The sequence below is a fragment of the Xenopus laevis genome, chromosome 9_10S (genome assembly GCF_017654675.1).
Source record: "Xenopus laevis strain J_2021 chromosome 9_10S, Xenopus_laevis_v10.1, whole genome shotgun sequence".
NCBI classification, from domain to species: Eukaryota; Metazoa; Chordata; class Amphibia; order Anura; family Pipidae; genus Xenopus; species Xenopus laevis.
The window spans coordinates 15,131,579-15,153,911 of NC_054388.1; the positions used below are offsets into that span (position 1 = coordinate 15,131,579).

The 22,333-nt window shown below is 43.2% G+C and overlaps 1 protein-coding gene and 1 long non-coding RNA gene across 2 annotated transcripts in view; one reads left to right on the plus strand and one right to left on the minus strand.

Annotated features, from left to right (window-relative positions):
- The first annotated feature begins 5,890 nt into the window (after positions 1–5,890).
- Positions 5,891–12,767, plus strand: prelid3b.S (PRELI domain containing 3B S homeolog). Its single transcript, NM_001094606.1, is given in 6 exon segments — positions 5,891–5,983; positions 9,639–9,807; positions 10,042–10,131; positions 10,260–10,330; positions 10,554–10,656; positions 10,861–12,767. Coding segments are annotated over 6 exon segments (585 nt in total). The 5' UTR covers positions 5,891–5,951; the 3' UTR covers positions 10,981–12,767.
- Positions 12,768–17,379: 4,612 nt separating this feature from the next.
- LOC121398901 overlaps positions 17,380–22,333 on the minus strand; it is a 28,755-nt gene continuing 23,801 nt past the window's right edge. Inside the window, exon 6 of the long non-coding RNA XR_005964604.1 lies at positions 17,380–18,221. This is a non-coding gene — a long non-coding RNA (uncharacterized LOC121398901). The remainder of the gene's footprint in view (positions 18,222–22,333) is intronic.

Below are 22,333 nucleotides of genomic sequence, written 5' to 3' on the forward strand. Positions count from 1 at the left end.
CCTATTCCTCAATCCTGCTTCTCTGCCCTATATAAAACCATTGGGGCCTATATATGGAACCAGAAAAGAAGTAGGATTAGGGCAGTGACCCACTATAAAAATGCACAACAGTGGGCAACAAATCTCCCGAAAGCGCCTCTCCATTGGAAATAATTAAAACCAGCGCATCGCTTTGTTCTTCCGAAGTCACCATCGTCCACTGTTGTTAAGGGGTTAAAACACAGAGCTACTAGTAGCAGTTAGCTGTTGCGGCTACAAAATAATAAAAAATACCCTGACATAGACAGTTCTGAGAACTGTATCTACTGAAACACATGTAGCGTCTTAGCAAAGCCAGTTATCGCCATTGTCTATTTTGTAGCCGTGACAAGTAGCTGCTACTAGTAGCTCTGAGTGTCTTTACCTTTAAAGGGAAACTTTATACAAACTTCATTTAGGGCAGAGACACACGCTCAGATTCGGGGAGATTAGTCTCCCCGAAATGCCTCCCGCTGGCTAGAATGTAAATCGCCAGTGGGATGGCAATCGTTTTCCAAAGTTGCCGCACGAGGAAACTTCGGACGACTTTAGAAATCTAAGCGCTCCGAGTGCCATCCAGCCGGCGATTTAGATTCTAGCCAGCGGGAGGCAGTTTGGGGAGATTAGTCGCCCCAAAGAAAAGGCGATTTATCGCCGGGTGACTAAATCTCCCCGAATCTGAGCGTGTGTCTCTGCCCTTAAGGGTAAAGCCACACGCTAAGATTCAGGGAGATTTAGTGACAAGTAGCTGCTACTAGTAGCTCTGTGTATCTTCATCCTAAAAGGGAAACTTTATACAGACCTACATTTAAGGTAAAGGGCACACGCTTTGTTTTCCGAAGTCGCCCCAAGTGGTCTCACGAGGAAACTTTGGAAAATGAAGCGATCCTACTGCCATCCCACCGGCAATTTAGATTGCAGCCGGCGGGGAGGCAGTTCGAGTAGATTAGACGTCCGAAGAAGAAGCGGTTTGTCGCTGGGCGACTAATCTCCCCCAGTAGCTATGTGTGCCCCTGCCCTAAAGGAGGTTTGAGTCTACCAGACTTTGAAACAATCAAGCAAGCATCTTGGTTATAATCTTGTAATTTATAAGTATCTTCTGCTGCACAATGGATATATTTGGGGGATACATGGTTAAACGGCCTATTAAAGGTCTCAGTGTGGGTACAGAAAAGTAATATTCCTCCCTTAGACAAAAACACATATTTTAGTGAATAATTGCTTGGAAATGTGGCATAAGGTTATTCAAAAAATTGACCTAGAACCCTACTCATCTCCCCTGACTCCATTGACACAAATTCTTACCGGATATATTAGACCCAGGTTTTAGTGCTCGGATTATCCAATCCTTTCCTCCAAAGTAGAAATGAAAACAAAACAAAGAGAGATGGTCATGTACAGATAATTGGAGATACAGGTATAGGACTTGTTATCCAGAATGCTCAGGATCTGGGGTATTCGGGATAACAGATCTTTTTGTAATCTGGATCTTCACACCTTAGGGTTAGTTCACACGAGGAGATTCGGGGAGATTTTGTCGCCTGGTGACTAATCGCCTCGCCTTCTGAGCGACTATCTCCCCGAACTGCCTCATCGTTTTTTCCCATAGGCTACAATGAAAAGTCACCAGCGCTAATGCACACGCGGCAATGCGTTTTCTATAGTCACCCGACGTTGCCTGTGTGAGGCTCAGAAGACGAGGCGATTAAAATCTCCCCGAATCTCGTGTGAACTAACCCTTAGGAGTAAAACTCCACGAGCGATTTTAATCAGATTTTGTGGGTCTGCTTTTATCTGATGCTCCATGAAACACTATCCAACTCGCCGCAACAGCACGAGATTTTGTAGGAGGCTACAACATCTGATCCCCCTAGGCTAGAATATAAAGTAGGATCAGATAATGTCGGATGGAGTCTTTTCTTTTTGCGTTTACATCCGACAGGCAATATATTTCAGTGAGAAAAAAAAATCTCTAATCTCTGCTGGCAGGCCCCCCAACATCAGAGTTGGCCTAAAGGTTAAGTAATGAGACATTGATCTCATACTAGAAAACCTGGTTCAATTTCCCATGGCAACTCCTTGTGACAAGTGATTGTTGAGTCAAGAAAAACTCAGCCTGCACCCACCCCTAACCTGCAAAACCTTAGCATGCACCCACCCCTAACCTGCAAAACCTTAGCATGCACCCACTCCTAACCTGTAAAACCTTAACCTGCACCCAACCCTAACCCCCATACCTTAACCCGCACCGAATCTTAACCCTAAAACCTTAACCTGCACCCAACCCTAACCCGCAAAACCTTAACCTGCACCCAACCATAACCTGCAAAACCTTAATCCGCACCCAACTCTACCCTGAAAAACCTTAACCCGCAAAACCATAGCCCGCACCAAACACTAACCTGCAATACCTTAAGCCGTACCCTAACCTGCAAAACCTTAACCCGCACCCTAACCTGCAAAACTTTAACCTGCACCCAACCCTAACCTTCAAAACCTTAACCCGAACACAAACCTAACTTGCAAAACCTTAACCTGCACCCTAACCTGCAAAACCTTAAGCCTAATCTTCGAAACCTTAACCCTCACCTAACCCTAACCTACACTCAACCCTAACCTGCAAAACCTTAACCCGCACCCAACCCCACTGACCCGCAAAATGTTGTCACTGCAGGACTCCCAACATCTTGCTCTGTACTCTACTTCTGGTCATGCTACAGCCTAAAAGACAGGGTATCTTCAGCATGAGTGAACTTCCCTGGTCTGACCCACACACAACCCTTGACTGCAATGATTGGCCAAATTTCAACCTGAACCTTCCCAACTGGTGGTAAGCCCACAGGTTTCAGGTCAACCTACACACTGTGTGTGACCCTAAAAAAAGTAATTTAATCTCCTGGTCTCCCAGCATATTAAGTGCACCTATAATGGCAGCCTTGTTTGGTGTAAAGCAGGATAAAAGCCCTATAAATACTAATTCCTTGTCCCTTAAAACTACTTCTATTCCCGGACGCCAGCTACCTAATGCTGGAGTTCAACCACAAGGAGAACTATAAAAACAACAGTGGGATATGGTGACAACTGCAATGACAAATCAATGTGCCATTATCCTGAAAGCTGCATCTGGAAGCTGAACACCAGTGCAAGATGAAGCAATTCAAATTTCAGTCACTAGGACCTCAAACCTGAGAACCTATTACTGAGCTGAAGATTGCTGATCTTGGCTGGTCTGTCCATTCCATTTAAAGTACTGCCCTACATCATCTCTATGATCAACCTTCTACCAATCAAACTCCTTCGCTGACGCCTTTAAACCATTTCCTATTCATCTGTTTTGTGGCACACTAGAGTTGTGGGTTACCCTGAAACCCATGGATCAGGGCAGGCAGCTTTGGGCTGGAATCCATATGTCCTTGGGTCAAAGATGGGTTCAGGCTGGACTCTTCCTTCCGCCTGTGACCTTAATATGCCCCACTTCTCTGGCAGTCTTTATTTATAGACTTGTGCCTGTCTCACCTCTTTGGTGACATCAGAGATGGGTGGATCAGGCACAGGTTTCAAAATACCAACAGTTCTGGCTTTTTATCGACCTGCACATCACTACTACCATGAACTTCTTTCTGCAGCTGACAGTTTATGAGAAGCCAATCAATGATTGACAGTCACCAGATTTGTTTCCTCTCAGCCCCTCTTGTTACTGCAGAACTTCTCCAAACTGCAAAGCCCTCCACTCAGTCATGGTGGTTCCCTCTGCTACAACTCTTCTTCAGAACCTAGCCACCCCATCTCAGTAACTGTTCCTTCTTCATTCTTAGGAAACCTACTCTACGCTGGGTAAAATCCACTCAATGTATGTTCACCCAGACCGATGCTGTGCCCTTAACCTGAAAGGATTTCTGGTTGCTACTAGACCCGGACTGCCAATCTGCCTGATGGGCCGCTCTATATAATGTTAAGTAGGCTGCTCGGTAAGCCACCGAAGTTCCACTGAACACCAAAAGTCTTTTTTTTTGCCTGTAGGAGGGAATTCTGGCCACCATTTTTTTTACATTTTATAACTTCTTGTGTTTATATGTGGGCTGCTTTGATTTTTGCCAGGGCTGCTTTTTACTCCCAGTCCAACCGTGGTTGTTACTGATCCCTGGAAAGCTTCATACCTGTCCATTGTTTGCTGGGCCGGTTCCCAAGGCCTAAGAGGCTCTAATCTTCCGTGCCTGAACAATAGACTTCCATATTATAAAATCCTCCTTGATGCTGCTTCATTTAGCTAATGGTGATGGACAAGAACCTCAGGATTCAGCTTCTAACTGAGCACCTGCTTGCACCTTCTGGTGCCCTTCTTTTTATTTGTACTCTCATTGCAGGGGGAGTTCATCTTCTGCTACCCATGCGACTCTGTTTCCTTCCTGCCATAAAAGTTTCCTTCCTGCCATAAAAACTCGTATTGTTTTATAGAACCTGATCTAGTACTTGAAGTCCATTTACAAACCCCGCAAGACCACTCTTTATTGTGTGCCATTCTACATATACAGTGAGGAGCAGAGCACGTGGGACACAAAAGCAATCTTAGCTAAGGCAGTGAAAAACAAAAACTACTGAATTTTCATTTCAACCCCCCTGAATTGTGTCTGTACATTTAGACTGTAAGCCCTACGGGGTAGGGTCCTCCATCCTTTTGTCTCCTTGATACTGAGCACTTAATCTGTATTGTAATTATATTTTATATTTATGTGAATTGTATTTCTAATAATGCACTTATTGTTACTTATTAATGCAGTGACCCCTTGTTTGTTACTAATTTATTGTTTTGCTGTACAGTGCTTTGCCCTCAAGGAGCGTTCAACAAATAAAAATATACATACGTACAACAGGGGAGCTGTGCTAGAATAGTGTCAGGCTGCACGCACAGCACAAGTCTGGTCTCATACTGAATCCCAAACTACAGCGCCTGCGAGTGGGAAACAGCAGGAGAGCTGCGTCAGTCTCTTATCTGTCACGTGGCACCTTGATCTCTAGGGCTTTTTTTTGGAAAAAGTCTCAGCTGTGTTTTACCTTTGAAAGTGTCTTCTAAATGACTCACAAAGTGCCCCAGGTGCCCTCCAGGTGGAACAGCACTGAGTGTGACGGGAGAAAATCACCTTTCCCCTACTTATACAATCCAGCCCGGCCGGTTACATCATTCCCAGCACTCAGCATGTCCTTGGCAGCCGGCTGCTAGTTATATTTGGATACAGAGAGACAGACAGTGCAGGGGGACAGCAGAGAAGGAATGTTCTGGGCACACAATAAGCTATACCCTCATACTGTACTGTCTAAGGGAAACAATATGGCGCCTTCCTCCCATATGTATAAATACAAATATACAGAGAAGGAATGCTCTGGGCACACAATAAGCTATACCCTCATACTGTACTGTCTAACGGAAACAATATGGCACCTCCTTCCCATATGTATAAATACAAATATACAGAGAAGGAATGTTCTGGGCACACAATAAGCTATACCCTCATACTGTACTGTCTAAGGGAAACAATATGGTACCTCCTTCCCATATGTATAAATACAAATATACAGAGAAGGAATGTTCTGGGCACATAATAAGCTACACCCTCATACTGTACTGTCTAAGGGAAACAATATGGCACCTCTTTCCCATATGTATAAATACAAATATACAGAGAAGGGACACAATATACTTATATAGACATATAACATACAGCACACACACACACACACATATATATAGGTACAGACATGTGACTAGAAGTTGCAGCTGAAGGTCGTATCCTAAGGCTTTTACAGTAGAAGTGGGCGGTCCCTGCACCAAGTTCAGCCCACAGGCTCTGACGCAGGGAGTGACGTTATCGGTCCCATGATGCTCCGCGCAGTGCCGGATCCGCTGTCACTCGTAGGCAAGTCAGGGAGACTGCAGGATGAGGATCTGGACATCGGAGCATGTGTTCGAGTGAGTAACGGCAGAGGCCCGGCATGGGGTGGGCGGCACTGTAGGAACGGGGAATGTAACTTGCACTAGGGGTTCTAGAAGCTGGTGCCTGTCTCACGATCCATCCACTCCTTCTGGTGTCCCCTCCCCCCTGTATCTGCTCGTGCGTACATTGTGTAATTGCTGATCCGCAGCCCCAGTTCTTCCCCTCTATACGATAATCTCTGCTCTCAAATACATGTGCTAATATATTTCCCATGGACCTCTGAGTTCAGTGTATGTTCTTCTTCCTAAAGAACGGCTTCCTGCCCGTAATGAGCCCCTCTGGGACCCGTAGACAAAAGAGTAGCCCTGGAGGACTATGGACTGTTACATTGTACAATGAGCTGCTTTGGTTATAATAGACTGATTAAGGGAGTGTAATAAGTGGCTCTGGGTACCATAGATTCTCACAGATAGTGTAGAGTGGCCCTGGGTGCCATAGATTCTCACAGATAGTGTAGAGTGGCCCTGGGTGCCATAGATTCTCACAGATAGTGTAGAGTGGCCCTGGGTGCCATAGATTGTCACAGATAGTGTAGAGTGGCCCTGGGTGCCATAGATTCTCACAGATAGTGTAGAGTGGCCCTGGGTGCCATAGATTGTCTAGATAGTGTAGAGTAGCCCTGGGTACCATAGATTGTCATAGTATAGAGTGGCCCTGGGTACCATAGATTGTCACAGATAGTGTAGAGTGGCCCTGGGTGCCATAGATTGTCATAGATAGTGTAGAGTAGCCATGGGTACCATAGATTGTCGCAGATAGTGTAGAGTGGCCCTGGGTGCCATAGATTCTGTGCACATAATATGGGCCCTATATAAAGAAGCATGGTCCTGTAAGGTGAAAGTGGATGTCCCACTATCTAGCTCCTTTTTTTGGCATGTCTTAAAGGACAAGGAAAGTTAAAATAAAGAAGTAGCTAGAAATGTTGTACATTATGTTTTGGGCTTCTGTACCAGCCCAAGGCAACCACAGCCCTTTAGCAGAGAAAATCAGCGCCTCCAAAGATGCCCCAGTAGCTCCCCATCTTCTTTTCTGCTGCACATGCTCTGTACTGCTGAGCTTTGGGACCAACTCACAATATACAGTACACATAGAATAGAAATGTCACAATATAAGGCTGATTAGTAATTAATACAGATAATTGCAAAATGGCAGCACAGAAACCAGTGCAATTAGCATCAGAATTTAATAATCAGCCCTGTAGCATCAGCTTATATTACAGGGGAAGCTCATTTTCTGCTGGATAATTAGTGACGATCCCTAAGCTTAGCTTCTCAACAGCCAATCAGAGCCCACTGAGCATGTGAGTGTCACAGACACTTTCCAAGATGGTGACCCTCTGTGACAAGTTTGAAGTCCTGGATCATTGCTGCTATTGACAAGCTGAAACTTTAGGCTGGAGCAATATGTTCAGTATATAAAGCATGACATTTTTAGCCTTATTCATGTTTAGGGTTTAGTTCTACTTTAATGGGCCCAAGAGCTTTAGGCATCTGCAAATCAATGCTCCCTTTTACTAATAGAAGGAATTCATTTCTCTCTCTATCTCTAGACAGCATGGGGCAGGGAAAGTTTCTTAGATAACTTTATTGCTGGCTGTGCCCTTGGGAAGCTTTAGTGTCTCCTCACCTTACAGAGTCACTGAGGTCACACATTCCTTATCCACAACTAACTGGTCAGGGCTGCTTGTTGTGCAGGAATGTGCACTAATCCCGTGGCACAAACACACATCCGTTGTCCGTTGTCCGGACCTACAATATTACCCCATGGGTGGATACATTGTGTTGGAGTGTTGTTGCAGAGGTGCAGCTGCTGCAGGGCCCTATCTCGCTGAATGTCTAGGGAGAAATGCAGTTGTGCAACTGTCGCATGATATGAAACCTGAGTTATAACGAGTCTTATTTGCATGTCTGTGAGTGTCTGTAAGCAGAGATTTGCCTGCAGCCATGATTTTATCCCTTGTGCTTTGTGTAACGGTGCAGTGTGGGGGGGGGGGGTTGTGTGGTGCACATTGCTGTGTAATGAACCTACAAACACACACACAGTTCATAGAGGTGCCGGGAAAGGCTTGGGCCTTAGCAGAGTAGGAATCTGGTTCTGATGTAGAACAGGAAAGGTCAGTAGTGTCAGGCAGTGATGTGCCGCCCCATGTGCTTATTCCTGTAGAACCATCTGCTGCCCCGTGATCCCTATTTCCATCTGACTTTAGTTTTCTGCTGTATTGTGTTACATATATGACAAACTCTCATACAGATCAGCTATGATTGTGTCTTAAACATTGCTCTGCCGGTGTCTTCTACATTGCTCTGCCTGTGTCTTCTACTGCCTGTCTCTTCTACTTTGTTCTGCCGGTGTCTTCTACTGCCTGTGTCTTCTACGTTGCTCTGCCGGTGTCTTCTACGTTGCTCTGCCGGTGTCTTCTACGTTGCTCTGCCGGTGTCTTCTACGTTGCTCTGCCGGTGTCTTCTACGTTGCTCTGCCGGTGTCTTCTACGTTGCTCTGCCCGTGTCTTCTACGTTGCTCTGCCCGTGTCTTCTACGTTGCTCCGCCTATCTCTTATACGTTGCTCTGCTGCTCAGCCTGCGGTTTTAAATATTTCTCTGCTCCGTGGCTCAGTCTGTGGCTTCATCTCAGTATTTGCTTCATGTGAAATTGATTTGTTCCAGTTAACAAAACTGCTGAGATTATAAACAGAGGCACTTTAGGAAAGAAGGCTATTTTTAAAATCAGTCTCTTTAAACAATGTACTGTTTGGACATTACCATCAGAGGTGTGTCCCTTACATAATCCAATGTTGTGCCGGTACACTGAATAGGTGGCCTTGTTGCAAGTACAAATTGTCCTGGCCTGTTGCCTAATTTTGTGCTGAAGGAGACAGGAGAACACTCCCCATGTTTCTGACACAATCGGTTCCAAGCTTGGCTGATTAGTCTGCGGATGGGGTCGAGCCACAAATTTGCGGCCTTGCCTTATGGCATTGTGTAAAAGAGAAACATAGAAGGGGCAGGGCTGAACTTTGCCAGAACTGTGACTGAAAACGAGAAATAGCAATGTGTTGATTAGGATCTGTATCTTCCAGAAGCTGCATGTGGTTTTTGAGAGTTGTTCAATAATAGCTGACAGTGCTAGCCTACATACTTATTATACAGGGAATATTTTATCCCCTGGTAATAGAGTCCTGCAGCGGGTCAGGTACCTGCGGGTTACCCTCAAAAACCTGCGGGCTGCGTGTAGAAGTTCCGGGTGTGGATTTTTGTTCCTTTTTTCTGATCACGCCTACTTCCCATGATGTCACTTCCGGTTTAAAATGCAGCACTTCCTGATTCTTAATGGTCAGCGGGTCTGGGTTGCGGGTACGGGTTCCAAAAAACGGACCCACGCAGGACTCTATCTGGTGACATAGAAGGGCATTAGAAGTCACTAGGGAGTCATGCGATTCCAACGTGACTTTTAATATCCTGATATTTTAAAACAGGGGGTACGTTATTTCTTATAATACATGTTTCGATGAGTCATGTCATACAAATGACCTCACTAAGCACTGATGACATCACTTAAAATTACAAGGACACACTTGCTTGTGTAAGATATGGATATATACCGGAATTTATAATTTTCCTGATTTTCTTTCAGCCACCCATGGGAGACTGTAACAACAGCCGCCATGCAGAAATATCCCAATCCCATGAACCCAAGTGTAGTTGGCGTGGACGTATTAAACCGACACATTGACTCCAGCGGCAAACTCCACAGTGACCGGCTCCTCAGCACGGAGTGGGGGATGCCTTCCCTCGTCAAGTCGGTGAGTTGATATAAAGAATCTTCCCTTTCTTGCTCTTTCTAGAGAGTTAGGGACAGGAAGTCTGCTGTGTTTAGGAAAATGCTACCCCCAGTGATAATCATAGCATCGCCTCTTATTTAGTCCTTATCAGCATATATGCCTTTATTACTGACAGTTTTATAATTGTGGCACTTGACTGCACATAAACAGTATGTGAGCTATGCCTAATGCTATACATTTCTTGTTGTCTTCTAGATTATTGGGGCATCCAGAACAAAGACCTATGTTCAGGAACATTCCGTGGTGGATCCCGTAGAAAGAACAATGGAGCTAGAATCCTCCAATGTAAGTCTGACCCTGTGGTCTTTTCTATGTTATTACACTCCCCCTTTCTACTCTAACAGTTATTCTTGCTGTCACTTCCATAGTAGTCAGGACTGCCATGGACTAACAGGCTGTTGCCTTTATTGCAGATAACATTCACAAACATGGTGTCCGTGGATGAAAGACTCATTTATAAGCCGCACCCCCAAGACCCTGGAAAGTAAGTAACAGTATGAATGGCACATGTACTTTAAAGGAATTGTTCAGTATAAAAATAAAACTGGGTAAATAGAGAGGCTGTGCAAAAATAAAAAATGTTTCTAATATACTTAGCCAAAAATGTAAAAAAAAATAAAGACTGGAGTGGCTGGATGTGTAACATAATAGCCAGAACACTACTTCCTTTCATTATCAAATGAAATAATGAATGTATTTTGTTTCAGAACCGTGCTCACACAGGAAGCCATCATTGCAGTGAAAGGGGTCAGTCTGAGCAGTTACTTAGAGGGAATGATGGCAAATACCATTTCTTCCAATGCAAACAAGGTAAGTGCTGCCTGTGTGCAACTTACTGTTCCTCTATTGTGGGAGGTAATTGCTGAAAAAAATTGTAATTGCAATTTCTTCTATCCTTTTCCCAGTCATTATTGCCTGCTACATGGCCCATTCAGATTGGCTGATCCATTCAAGGTTATGATTTTATCCAATGCTGTTGGAAGTTCTGTCAATAAACCCCTTTTTCTGTTGCAGGGCCGGGATGCAATGGAATGGGTAATCGGCAGATTAAATGCCGAAATTGAAGATCTGAAAGCATCGACCAGAAGCAGCATAAGGTCATCGATGGCAGCGGCTGCGTTTCTGGAGAAATGATGACACGGAAGGGCCACAGTAGTGATAGATCTTAGTTAGCTGATGATACCGAGCAAGCCGTGGCTTCCCTCCATGAAGTTAATCTATTTATTCTTATTTAAGAATGTATCTTTATTGAGTAGGTTTTCAAATTGGACTTTGGAGGGAGGCGACGACTTTGGGGGAACAACAATGACATTTGGGGGACCAGCAGGCGTCTCTCCATGGATACGACTGGATGCCGGCCCTTTGTAACATGGTCAAATGCCTGGCTCGGTGTCACGTGGCCTGAGACAGAAGAACCGTCTAAGAGGCTGAACTGGGGCGGCTATGGAATAATTTTAATTTCCTCTATTACTGGCCATGCTCATTGTCTGGGACCAACAGTTCAGCCCACCAGGTTCCTCATGCCTTTAACAGAATAATACTTTTATTCCAGATGCTACAGACTGATATTTGCCTGGCAACGTAGCAAAGCTTGTATTGACGCTAACTAAATGTAGGCTTGAGAATGGTTCAATTTTCCCATTTACTAGTGTTTCCTTTAATTCCTGGCATTAATGGGGCAATGCAGACCGGCGTCCAACATCAGCACTATGGGTATTTATTTTTACCCTAGATACCTCTCTCTTCCCTTTGTAATTGACAGTGTTAGAGCAAGCCCCTACCATCTGGAGATCTTCAAGGATATCTTCATTCAATTGGCAATGATAATATTTCATTTATGTCCTCTACTTCTCCCAAAATTGCCCTGCATAACTAAGAGGCCAGAATATAAAACTAAATACAATCATATAGATAATTCTGTATTCAAAATAAAATATGGTGACCACAAGCTTTACGTTGGACGCAAGTTTATGTTGCCTACTTTTGGTGTGCATATATAACCATCTCTCAACTGGATACACATTCCTGTGATAATCTAGTATTCCCAGCATGTAAATTAGCTTGTACTGTATTTACACCACCCCGTCCCATAGCTGCCAGTTCAGGTGCAGCAGCCGTAGAGTTGTAACCTCTAAAAATGAAACCGTTAAATACTAGGTTGGCGAGGAGTTTGTACTTTGTTACTTAACAAGATCCAGGTTGGGCTGAGAGTTGTAGTACAGCAACATTGCTGTCCACACCTAACCCAAAGCAATGGTTGGAATTCATAGAGAATGTATTGAAAGATTAAGGAAAATTAAGGAAGCGTTATTGTTGAAGTACTGTAGAGAATGAAGGGGGGTATATAAATGAGTGACAGCAGTGTTGGATTCTGTATAAGTGCAGAAAGAATAAGCCTCACATTTCAGTAGTGGTATATAACAAACAAAAAAAACCTTGTTTCTATTTAATATACATGTTCCAGTTCCTGGCAATATCTTGTTAATGTAACCAATGTTCAATGGTTCTGGGCATCCTGTGAGAAAAAGCTGGAAGAGAGCAATCGAATGCATGTGCGTTGTGCTCAGGCCAGACAAGTGTAACCTAGCCTTGCATGTATGGATACTGAAGTGTACGTGGACATTTTTGTAATGTGATCACTCCAGAGTTTATTTTTTATATAAATATTGTTCTTAACAAATGGGATATTATGTCATCAACAAAGCCTAGTAAAAATGGGGAAAAAAAATCAGCTTTGGCTCTGTGTGCTCTGTTACTCTGTATGTGCATTTGGAATTTGAAATAAGAGGTAGACCGTGCCTTACTGTCCTGTTTCCATTAGAGTATGTGGGTGCTGCTTACAGTTGTATGTATTTCTATGTATACATATGCCATATCATGTACTTTGCAAGGTATAAATATTAAAAAATATGCAGACTTTTCATGATTTTTAATGGTCTGGAACAGTTCCCTAAACCTAGCCCCCTATTTTCCTTACGATCTGTCTGACTACTTTGCTGAGCTGGCTGACAACTGTTACTTTGTATCAGCAGCCAGCTGTCCTCAGCCTGCATCCTCCAAACCCCACAATTCCCTGCACATGTGATTTCAATAAGGAAAGTAACATAGCAGTGCAATGCATTGTGGTTTATGTAGTCCCTGCATGCTGTCTGTAAGCTGTGGAGAAGTTGTTACAATTTGTAACATCAGTATTTAGTCCCTCCTTCCCTGCCAGGATTTCAAATGATGCAGAAAGAGAAGAACAGCTGGATTTCAGCATAGAAAATGCTTATTTATTCATACTTTTTGAAGAAACATAACTGGGCTGGGTATGTCAGGGTTTTTTTTTGGTTTGGAAGCCGGAGTTTCCCTTTAAGGGAGCTACCGTAATCCTTGCTTTTGCCAAACTATAAAACATCTTGATCTGTCCAATAGTGAACTATTTTTTTCAGAAACAAAATCGCTTACTTCGATCCTTCTGTTGCTATTTTATCCGTATACAACGTCTTTCTTCGGCTGTGACTAGGAGCAAATTATGCAGGGAGATTATCTGTGCACAGGGAATCTAATTACTTACCTCACCAGGACCAAACATGGAGTATCTTGAAACTTCCTGTTGGAAAAAAAAAATCAAGATCAAGAAAAAAAAAAAAACATTTGGCACAAGCCCTAGTCATTGCACACAAGAGGGTATCCTGTCTCTTTAAAGAAAGAACAAATCCATTGACGACACTCCAATTTTCATTAAAACCGCCTTTAATATTTGCAAAAATTTGCATAGCAGTACAGCAACACGGTGCAACATTTCGAGCGGCACTCCACTCTTTATCAAGCTTGAAAAAGAGTGGAGTGCCACTCAAAACGTTGCACCATGTTGCTGTTCTGCTATGCAAATCTTTGCAAAGATTAAAGGCGGTTTTAATGAAAATTGGAGTGCTGTCAATGGATATGTATTTACGTGGTATGAAGAAGCCTTTGTGAACAGGCTTAAAGGGATACTGTCATGGGGAAAAAAAATATTTTCAAAATGAATCAGTTAATAGTGCAGCTCCAGCAGAATTCTACACTGAAATCCATTTCTTAAAAGAGCAAACAGATTTTTTTATATTCAATTTTGAAAACTGATGCGTTTTGAAAAAACATGTTTTCCGATGACAGGATCCCTTTAAGGACTTGCACCCACAAAGAAAATTGGGCCGAGTAAGTAAGTGCGGTTTGATTGGAACTGTCTTTAAAGAAAGAATACATTATACAAATATACATTTTCTGCCGGTGTTCTAATACTTCTTACTGTGCTGCGCTGGAACATGTAGGTACCGGCTGGTTACCCCTTTCCGCCTTTGCTCCATAGGTAGCAGCATTACTTGCCCTTCCATTATTAACATCAATTTGCTTTACAGAGATCACACCAAAAAACAATTGGCTGATCCCACGCACCATTTCATTGGTTACTATTATGGGTTTCTACTCCGGTAAAAATTCGAGTTTTGATTATAAGTGAACCCCACTGTGTTTGTTTGTTTGTTGGCTAATCATGACCACTCCCAGCATTCCACCTACTGTCTTCCATTACCTTCAAAATTTTACACAGGGATTGTGCAGCATTATTGCAAATTGAACACAAGACCCCAATGCTACAAAGTTATATTTCGAATGTGGAATTATGCATCATCCATTCGTAGGGAAGCAAATTCATGAAACGATTCCTATCTTCTGGATGATCCAAAAGAAGGCAGGAAAATATTAATTGGAACTTACAACTGGCCTCAGTCCTGAACTAATAAGTAATAGTTTCATATGATTATTGGTACAGTATGTATATGGAAGCCCACCAATCCTAACCAATATACATGCACTGTGGATATGTGTTGGTCTAGGAATTGGGTGAATTATAATGCACCACAGCGTCATTGGCAGACGGGTAAGTAAAGAGGAGATGCTGATTTTGCAATATTTGTATACAGTATTTACAGTCTGCAGGCTGCTCAGAGCGTGTAGTCGACTTGATTCATCCTCTGTGTTACACAATCAAGTTCTTTTGGCTGTTTGCTTTGGATTCAAACCAGTATTAGCAATTAACATAGCTCCTTGAATGTCTTCCTTGCAGACATAATGACAGACAGACACAGAGAAAGTCAATGCAATACTCACTAAATCATCTCAGATACAGGAAGCAGAAGTCACATGCGTTATAGTGCCTTGCCGACATAAAACACAGCAGGCCAACCTGCAGCATCCATGGTAAAACTTGCGACTCCCAGCATCCCGCAAACAGATACTATGGGCAATAGTATAACAAAATCCAGACGGACATAACATGTTATCGTCATCTATTTGTTACTTTAAAGGAGAAAGGCACTTTCTACTTGGGGTGCCAAAAGTTAGGCATCCCCCCAAGTGATTCTATTTACTTACCTGAAATCCCATGACTCCTATCAGGCGAAAACCGAACTGGGGTTATTCCAGTGAGCACCATGGAGCAACCCTCTTCCGGTTTCTTCGTGTGGCTGTTCATGTGCAGTAGAGCGAAAAACCAAACTTTAACACAAAAACGACAACTATTTCATTCTGCTGCATATGTGTCTGCCCTGGGAAATTTGAAGAGTAAAGTAGCAGGAAGAGGATCAATCCGTGGTGCTCGCTGGAGGAACTCAGTTTTCTGCTGATAGGAGCACCGTTCCGGATAGGGTTGCCACCTGGCTGGTATTTTACCGTCCTGGCCGGTAAAAATGATGGTTGATTCCAATGTTATTAATAGGGAAAAAGATAAATATATAGGAAAGCTGGTATTTTTTTCTAGAAAAGGTGGCAACCCTAGTCCCAGAGTGTCAGGTAAGTAAATAGGATCACTTGGGGTGCCAACATTTTGGCACCCCAAGTAAAAACGCTTTTCCTTCTCCATTAAAGGACCAGTAACATCAAAAAATGTAATTGTTTTAAAGTAATACAAATAAAATGCAGTGTTGCCCTGCACTAGTAAAACTGCTGTGTTTGCTTCAGAAACACCACTTTTCTTCATCTTCTGCTCCTCTCGCGATGTGGTCCGTCCCTTTTTGGGGCACAACCAGACGATCCGCCCCCTTTTTATGTCATGGCCGCCCATTTAGTTACCGCCCCTACCACTGGGTGGCAATGCTAAGGAGAAACCGAAGTAGAGAGCTTAAAACCTTGAACACATACCTTTGCGGTACCAGGTGCTGTACTGAAGGACCCACGCCTGTTACAGGGCCAAATTATCCAATCAGAGCAGATATCAGCAGCACACCGTAGATATGAACAAACGTGTATTTTATTGCATCAAATCATTTTAAACAGGGCAACGTTTCGGGCTGCCCGGGCCCTTTATCAAGCTTGATAAAGGGCCCGGGCGGCCCGAAACGTTTCCCTGTTTAAAATGATTTGATGCAATAAAATACACGTTTGTTCATATCTACGGTGTGCTGCTGATATCTGCTCTGATTGGGTGGCAACGCTAGTCACGCAGTAGCTAAGCTTTTCAGTGCTGCAATAAAGGGGTTGTTTAAATTAGGGATGCACCAAATCCAGGATTCGGTCAGGCTTCTGCCTTTTTCAGTAGGATTCAGCCCCAATCCTAATTTGCATATGCAAATTAGGGGCTGGAGGGAAATCGCGACTTTACATTTTCCCCTTCCCACCCCTAATTTGCATATGCAAATTCAGACTCAGTATCCGGCTGAAACTTGCGCGAAGGATTCGGGGTTTCGTCCGAATCCAAAATAGTGGATTGGGTACATCCCTAGTTTAAATGAACTTTTAGTATGATGTAGAGAGGGTTATTCTGAGACAATTTGCAATTCTTTTTTATTTGTGGTTTTTGAGTTATTTTGCTTTTTATTCTGCATTTCTCCAGTTAGCTATTTCAGCCATCTGGCTGCTAGGGTCCAAATGACCCTAGCAACCATGCACTGATTTAAATAAGAGACTGGAATATGAATAGGAGAGGCCTGAACTAGGGTTTCCACCCTAGCCGGTAAAACACCTGCCGGGGCCGATATTACAAATTTACCTGCAATGTAGCTGCCGGTAAATTTGTAATACCCTTCAAAAAGAGCCCTCGGTCCGCCCCCCAAGTAACTTATCTTTACTCCTCAGTCTTTGGTTCTCCGTGCTATGGCCCCGTCCCTTTTGACATCACAGCAAGCCCCTTTTGACATCACAGCCCGTCCCTTTTGACATCACGGCCCGCCCATTTTGTTCTTGCCCCCCACCAGCCGGGAAAAAATATAAGAAAATATGGCAACCCTAGTGGGGACCTGGCGGTCAAGGTAAGCAGGGAAGTTTCATGGTAGGGTAGGTCATGGGCAGCCCAATAACTTGGGGGCAGGTACTGTAAATCAGACAGGACAGGGTTAAAACAGGGTTTTAACACATTGTTAATCACATTGTGGTTCAATTATGAATTGTGTTCTGTCTCCTAGTGTTTGTTTGAGGGATGGGGGTGGTATCTGGGGAGATTGGTCACCCTGTGGGTGGGTGGCTGACCTTGATGTTGCCCTGGTCATACATATATATATATATATATATTTTTTTTTTTTTTTGTAATTGTCTCTGCTAACATGTTAACACTGGTATATAAATCCTTTAACACCCATGTATCTGCAGCAGATATTGTCCTGAAAATTCACACTTCCATCCTGATATCCGTTCTGTGCGTCTCACAAGTGAACCCCTGTGTGCCTGGTGAATACAAACCATGTGCTTAGTGATGCAGGGAATCGAGACTAACCAATGAACTACCAATGAAACAGGTTTTTCTACACCACTCAGTATTCGCCTGAAATACTAAAGCGATATATATAACATTTTATTTACAGTTTTAAGCCCAGCAAGTCCGTTAGCAAATCAGATGTTCAATGTCTTGTTTCAGTTATGATCTTTTTTTTAAGCTATTTAAGGATAATACTAACTGTGAGCTTAACAGCAGCACTAACTGTTGGTATTTGATATGGCACCGAGCAGCAATTGAATATATTGCAATTTGCATTTTTAATGCACAAAATGTCCTAAATCTATTGATAATGGGTTGAGTGCAGAGGGCCTCTTGTATTTGTGTGTATAATTACTGTAGTCACACAGAAAAATAGGTAAATTGCAGGTATGGACAAACAATCCCTGTTTTGATTAAAGGGGAGGGTATTTTTTAATAGCTTAAGGCACAAAATGTCCTAAATCAATAATGGTTTGAGTGCAGAAGACCTTTTGTATTTGTGTGAATAAAGTTTGAGGTCATGGTCTCATTGCACCCCCTCAATTAGCCGCTCCCAGCTCACCGTTCAAACTGGAGGGGCTGCTTAGTCCTCAGGAAGACAGAAATCTTCAGCCCAGGAGGGAGATCTCATCATCGGAGGCCTCCAAGAAAAACGTGGGGTTGTGACCTGGCAGAGAGAGAGAGAGAGTATTGAGTCCAATGGAAAGTGCATGGAGGCAGAAATGTTCCCTATTAGGGAGACACCAACATCCCAGGATAGGGAATTATCCCCTCTTATAAAATTGAAATCCACTAATCCAATTTATGAGGAGCCCACTGGGAGAGATTATTGACTCCAATGGAAAGGACACGGAGGCGTAAATGTTTTCTTGCTCTTGGTCTTGCTCATATCTGCAATCTGCGCAACTTATATAAGTATAAACTTCCTGCAGTTGGTCTGTGTGATAAGCAGGGGCGTAACTACAGAGGAAGCAGACCCTGCGGCTGCAGGGGGCCCCATAAGGCTCTCATTGATGAGCAATTTGAACATATATTGGTAAAACAGGACAAACACTGGATATGTTGGGGGCCCTTAAATTAATTTGCTGTGGGGCCCAGTAACATCTAGTTACGCCATAAGAATTAAAGACGAACATTATACATTTTACCTTTGTTGTTACCCCAATTTCCCAGTGACTCCCCAATGGTGTGAGGACTTTACCTCTCGGTAGGACAGAGGTACAAGAAGGATGGGAACCTTTGGTAGAGGTGGAGACCTTCAATCAGAAAGGGAGATCTATGACAGAGCAGCATAATGGCTACTGTGGGAATGTCACTGGCAAACCCACACTGGGAGAAAATGTTGATGCCAGTATTAAAGATGGCAGAATGGGGCTCCCTCAGCATCTGGTACAACATCCCAGGGCAGGTAAATATCTTCTGTGTAAGCTTCATATCCATAGAGGCTCATGGGAGGTTTCAATAGGGCTCAGTCATTGAGACTTCTTACACTGGCCATTAGAATTAATTTTCCTTATCAAAGATTCATGAGCTGAACCCCCACATCTCCTTACTGGGGTCCCACTTATCTAAACAGCATGTAAACATGTGCTGAACTTGTAGCCAATCACTATCAGGATATAAACATAAAACGTGATTGGCTGTAAACTCACTTTCTTATTTCTGGGATCAGAGGTGAGCGGAGCATTGATACACGGGGGCATAAAGGGAAATAATTAGAAATTAAGGAAATCACTATTTGAGTGTAACATTGGCTAGTGCCTGGGATATTAGCCTTGGTTTTGTGTATATTCTAATAGAAAATATCATTATGGGAGGAATGGGGAAACAGGCAGACTACAGACAACTCAAGATAAATACACAGAAGTACATCCTGGCATTTGGCCGCACAGACAATTGACAGTTAAATAACGGATTTCTCACTTTCATTTCTGGGATCAGAGGTAAGTGGATGCACAGCACACACTGGGGGACAATTTATGGAAAATAATGATATAAATGAAGAAAATCACTACTAAATTGAGTCACTAGGTGGCACCTGGGATATTAGCCTTGGTTTTGTCATTTTAATAGATTATAGGAGAGTTGGGTTGGGGAAGGAACAGGGATGCAGGGAGACTACACACCTGTCAGGCTAAATACAGAAAGTATAAAATAACATTTGGGATTCCAATTGCTTTATATTTAAAATAAGTATAAAATAATATTTGGGATTCCAATTGCTTTATATTTAAAATAAGTGCAAGTTAAGAAATAATAAAAAGTCTGAAATCTCCTATGTTAACATATAACGGGGTCACTATAGCAACATCTGGAGTGACATTTGCTGTTCAGGTTTCTCCTCTAATGCTATTAATATTTATATTTCTCTCTGTATCTCACTTTGTATATAACATTTACTTCTTAATAAAGCTGTTAAGGGAAAGTTAAGAAATTCTTAAGGGGAGAAGTCTGAAATCTCCCATGTTCCCATATAACAGGGGTCACTGACAGTGTTTGGAGTGACAGTTGACAGTTGGCCACTTGCTGTTCAGGTTTCTCCTCTAATGTTATTAATATTCATATTTCTCTCATATCTCCTTTGTATATAACATTTACTTATTAAAAAGCTTTTCAGTAACAGTTAAGCAATTATTAAGGGCAAAAGTCTGAAATCCCCATGTTCCCATATAACAGGGGTCACCCAGTGTTTGGAGCGACAGTTGGCCACTTGCTGTTTCCCCTCCAATACTATTAATATCCATATTTCTCTTTAGACCTCACTTTGTATATAGAACTGACTTCTTAAAAAGCTTTAAAGGAAAAAGTTTTGAGCTGCAACTTCCCAGTCACTGTTACTCATGTTCTGAATGTCCCAGCATCCCTTGTCACACCTGCAGCCTGTAGTCTTCTAGCTATTAATGAACTACAAATCCCAGCATCCCATGTCAGACCTGTAGCCTATAGTACAAATCCCAGCATCCCTTGTCAGACCTGTAGCCTATAATCTTCTAAATGTTACTGACCTAAAAGTCCCAGCATCCCTTGTCAGAGTTGCAGACTGTGGTCTTCTTATTGTTACTGAACTGAACTACATACCCCAGCATCCCTTGTCAGACCTGTAGCTTGTGGTCTTCTGTTACTGAACTACAAATCCCAGCATCCCGTGTCAGACCAACAGCTTGTGGTCTTCTAACTGACATTGAACTACAAATCCCAGCATCCCTTGTCAGACATGCAGCCTGTAGTACAAATCCCAGAATCCCTTGTTAGACCTGCAGCCTACAGTACAAATCCCAGCATCCCTTGTCAGAACTGTAGCCTATAGTACAAATCCCAGCATCCCTTGTCAGAACTGTAGCCTATAGTACAAATCCCAGCATCCCTTCTCAGACATGTAGCCTATAGCACAAATCCCAGCATCCCTTGTCAGAACTGTAGCCTATAGCACAAATCCCAGCATCCCTTGTCAGACCTGCAGCCTATAGTACAAATCCCAGCATCCCTTGTCAGAACTGCAGCCTATAATCTTCTAACTGCTACTGACCTACAAATCCCAGCATCCCTTGTAAGACCTGCAGCTTGTGGTCTTCTAACTTTTACTGAACTACAAATCCCAGCATCCCTTGTCAGACCTGCAGCTTGTGGTCTTCTAACTGTTACTGAACTACAAATCCCAGCATCCCTTGTCAGACCTGCAGCCTGTAGTACAAATCCCAGCATCCCTTGTCAGACCTGCTGCCTATAATCTTGTAACTGTCACTGACCTACAAATCCCAGCATCCCTTGTCAGACCTGTAGCCTGTAGTACAAATCCCAGCATCCCTTGTCAGACCTGTAGCCTGTAGTACAAACCCCAGCATCCCTAGTAAGACCTGCAGCCTATAGTACAAATCCCAGAATCCCTTGTCAGACCTGTAGCCTGTAGTACAAATCCCAGAATCCCTTGTCAGACCTGTAGCCTATAGTACAAATCCCAGAATGCCTTGTCATACCTGCAGCCTGTAATACAAATCCCAGCATCCCTTGTCAGACCTGTAGCCTATAGTACAAATCCCAGCATCCCTTGTCAGACCTGTAGCCTATAGTACAAATCCCAGAATCCCTTGTCAGACCTGTAGCCTATAGTACAAATCCCAGCATCCCTTGTCAGACCTGCAGCCTGTAGTACAAATCCCAGCATCCCTTGTCAGACCTGCAGCTTGTGGTCTTCTAACTGTTACTGAACTACAAATCCCAGCATCCCTTGTCAGACTTGCAGCTTGTGGTCTTCTAATTGTTACTGAACTACAAATCCCAGCATCTCTTGTCAGACCTGCAGCCTGTAGTACAAATCCCAGCATCCCTTCTCAAACCTGCAGCTTGTAGTCTTCTAACTGTTATTTAACCACAAATCCCAGCATCCCTTGTCAGACCTGTAGCCTGTAGTACAAATCCCAGCATCCCTTGTCAGACCTGCAGCTTGTGGTCTTCTAAATGTTACTGAACTACAAATCCCAGCATCCCTTGTCAGACCTGCAGCTTGTGGTCTTCTAACTGTTACTGAACTACAAATCCCAGCATCCCTTGTCAGACCTGAAGTAAAATCCCTGAATCCCTTCTCAGACCTGTAGCCTATAGTACAAATCCCAGCATCCCTTAGGTAAGACCTGCAGCTTGTGGTCTTCTGTTACTGAACTACAAATCCCAGCATCCCTTGTCAGACCTGCAGCTTGTGGTCTTCTAACTGTTACTGAACTACAAATCCCAGCAACCCTTGTCAGACCTGTAGCCTGTAGTAAAATCCCAGAATCCCTTGTC